The 2,291-nt window shown below is 38.0% G+C and overlaps 1 protein-coding gene across 1 annotated transcript; it reads right to left on the minus strand.

Annotated features, from left to right (window-relative positions):
• HELRODRAFT_82003 (hypothetical protein) lies at window positions 1–1,173 on the minus strand (the record flags this gene model as incomplete). The annotated part of the gene is made up of 2 exons (XM_009022250.1): window positions 1–122; window positions 648–1,173. Coding segments are annotated over 2 exons (648 nt in total), but the record flags the coding sequence as incomplete, so codon positions are not given.
• Window positions 1,174–2,291: the final 1,118 nt, after the last annotated feature.

The following is a 2,291-nucleotide window of genomic DNA, read 5'->3' on the forward strand; positions in this document are numbered from 1 at the left end:
TTCTTTGCAGAGCTGCACCCTGCCAGCCACAAGTATGCGCAGAAGTTTGCGAAATTTCACGTCAGCCATTCCGCCATCTCGACCGAACGCAAAAGTTCCGCGGTATCCAAGCGTGATGCATCCTGATGATGATTTCGATGATGATGGTGATGATCATCATGATTGAGATGGTGGTGCTAGCATTGATGATGATGATGACGATGACGGTGATGATAATGATGTGGCGGTTATGATGACGATGATGATGCAAGAAGAGATTGTGAATTTTATTTTATTATCTGATGTAATAAACAACAAATGAAAAAGAGACTGATAAATATTATTGGCGATAGCGAGTTTTTGAGCTCGGCGGAGCAATATGAAATTTTTATTTCAAACCAAACTGCTACCAAACAACGACAAACCTGATTCAATTGTGTAAACTTGCTGCTGCTGCTGCTGCTGCTGTTGAAGTAACGACATTGACGACAATGAAACGGGACTATTGGGCAAAATCGCCATTTCGAAATTTCCATTGTTAACGTTGTTGTTGTTAAGCAGTGTACTTGCATCGCTCGCTTTGCTGTTAGATAGTTGTTGTAGTAGCTGCTGTTGGCTACCACTTCCTAAATCCTGCTGCTGTTGCTGCTGCCACAACATCGACAAACTTTCATTCTCGTCGCCAGCTTCTAAAAATTTAGTGGCTAGTGATGATTTGTGTTTGTTGCGAAGTTGATGAACCATTTCTGTTAAGCCGTAGTAATCGGCCTCACAAGCTAATCTTTCAGTCTCAGCGAAATGTTCCGGAAGTTTGAAATGGTCAGTTGATTTCTGTCTGAGGAAGTCCAAAATGAAACGGAAGAGAACTCCGTCGCGGTCGATGAAGATTTTTTTGGTTGCTTCTGAGACTGTTGCTAGTGTGGTGATGTTCGTTGAGGATGTTGAAGATGATGATGGAATGGTTGAGTTGTTGTTGGAGGTGTCGACGATATTGTCGAGTTGTTGCTCGGTCGGTTCGATGTTGAATAGTTTCAGAACCGATTTAGCGAGTTTCGAGTTTGGGTGTTTGACGAGAGTGGCCAGGGCTGTTGAGTAATGGACGCCACCGACGTTCAAGTCGATGATTGTCGATGAAGAAGCTGCTGCTGGTGGCTGTGGCGGTGATGTTTGTGGCTGCGGCTGTTGTTGTGGCATCGACGCCATTGTTGTTGTCGTTGTTGATGTTTTTTAAAGTAACAATGTTGAAAATATTATTGTTGTTGTTGATGATATTTTTGTTTCAAATGTTAAATTGTTACTTACATTAATTAATTATTGCAGTTCAAAAAATCATATTCAACGATGAATTTAATTTAAAAAAATTTTTCTGCCCAAAGCTTTCCGACGAAAGACCCTTCTGTATGAAATCTAAACTTTGAAAGTTTCTGTGTCTCTATGTTTTTGTGTTTCATTTGCAACAAAAAATTGCGCTATATCAACAAAATCAGCAGCAACAACATAAAAAACAAAGATAAAAAATCTATGGAAAAACAGATTTCCTCTTCTTTCACTGATGAAATATAAAATTCCGTACGTTGCTCGGAGCAACTCGAAACAGCATAAAATCGAAGAAGATGACGACGAAGATGATGACGTTGATGATGATGATGATGATGACGAAGAGGAAGAAGATGATCGTAACGTCAGCGACGACGTAGATGATGATGAAGATGAAGAAGATGATGATCGTGACGTCAGCGATGACGTAGATGAATGAAATGACGTAAGAGATGGCGACGCGGATGATGTTATAAATCATACGGTGCACGAAAGAATTTTTTAAGAAGGAAAAAAAAAGGAAGAGGAAGTAAACGATGATGTTGTTGTTGTCGTTGAAGATAGTGCTGACGTAGCTGCCGTCGATGACGTCATTGTATACGATGAAAGGAGGAATAAAAAATGAATAAAAGAATGACAAAAAAAGATAAAACAGAAAAATTAGGAATTTTTTTATCTGGCATTTATAGACAAAATGAATGAATGAATGATTGAATGAATGAATGAATGAATGAATGAATGAATGAATGAATGATTGAATGAATGAATGAATGAATGTATGAATGAATGAATGAATGAATGAATGAATTAATGAATGAATGAATGAATGAATGAAAGAATGAATGAATGAATGAATAATTAAAGAAATTTATAAATATTAAAACCTAAATAAAAAAACCACCGTAACCTACTTGGGCGTTGCATTGAAAGATTGTCCTTTTTCATACACGTTTGTGGGACCAACAATGCTTTCCATGCTATACATACATACATAC

This window comes from Helobdella robusta (assembly GCF_000326865.2).
Source record: "Helobdella robusta unplaced genomic scaffold HELROscaffold_31, whole genome shotgun sequence".
In the NCBI taxonomy this organism is placed as follows: Eukaryota; Metazoa; Annelida; class Clitellata; order Rhynchobdellida; family Glossiphoniidae; genus Helobdella; species Helobdella robusta.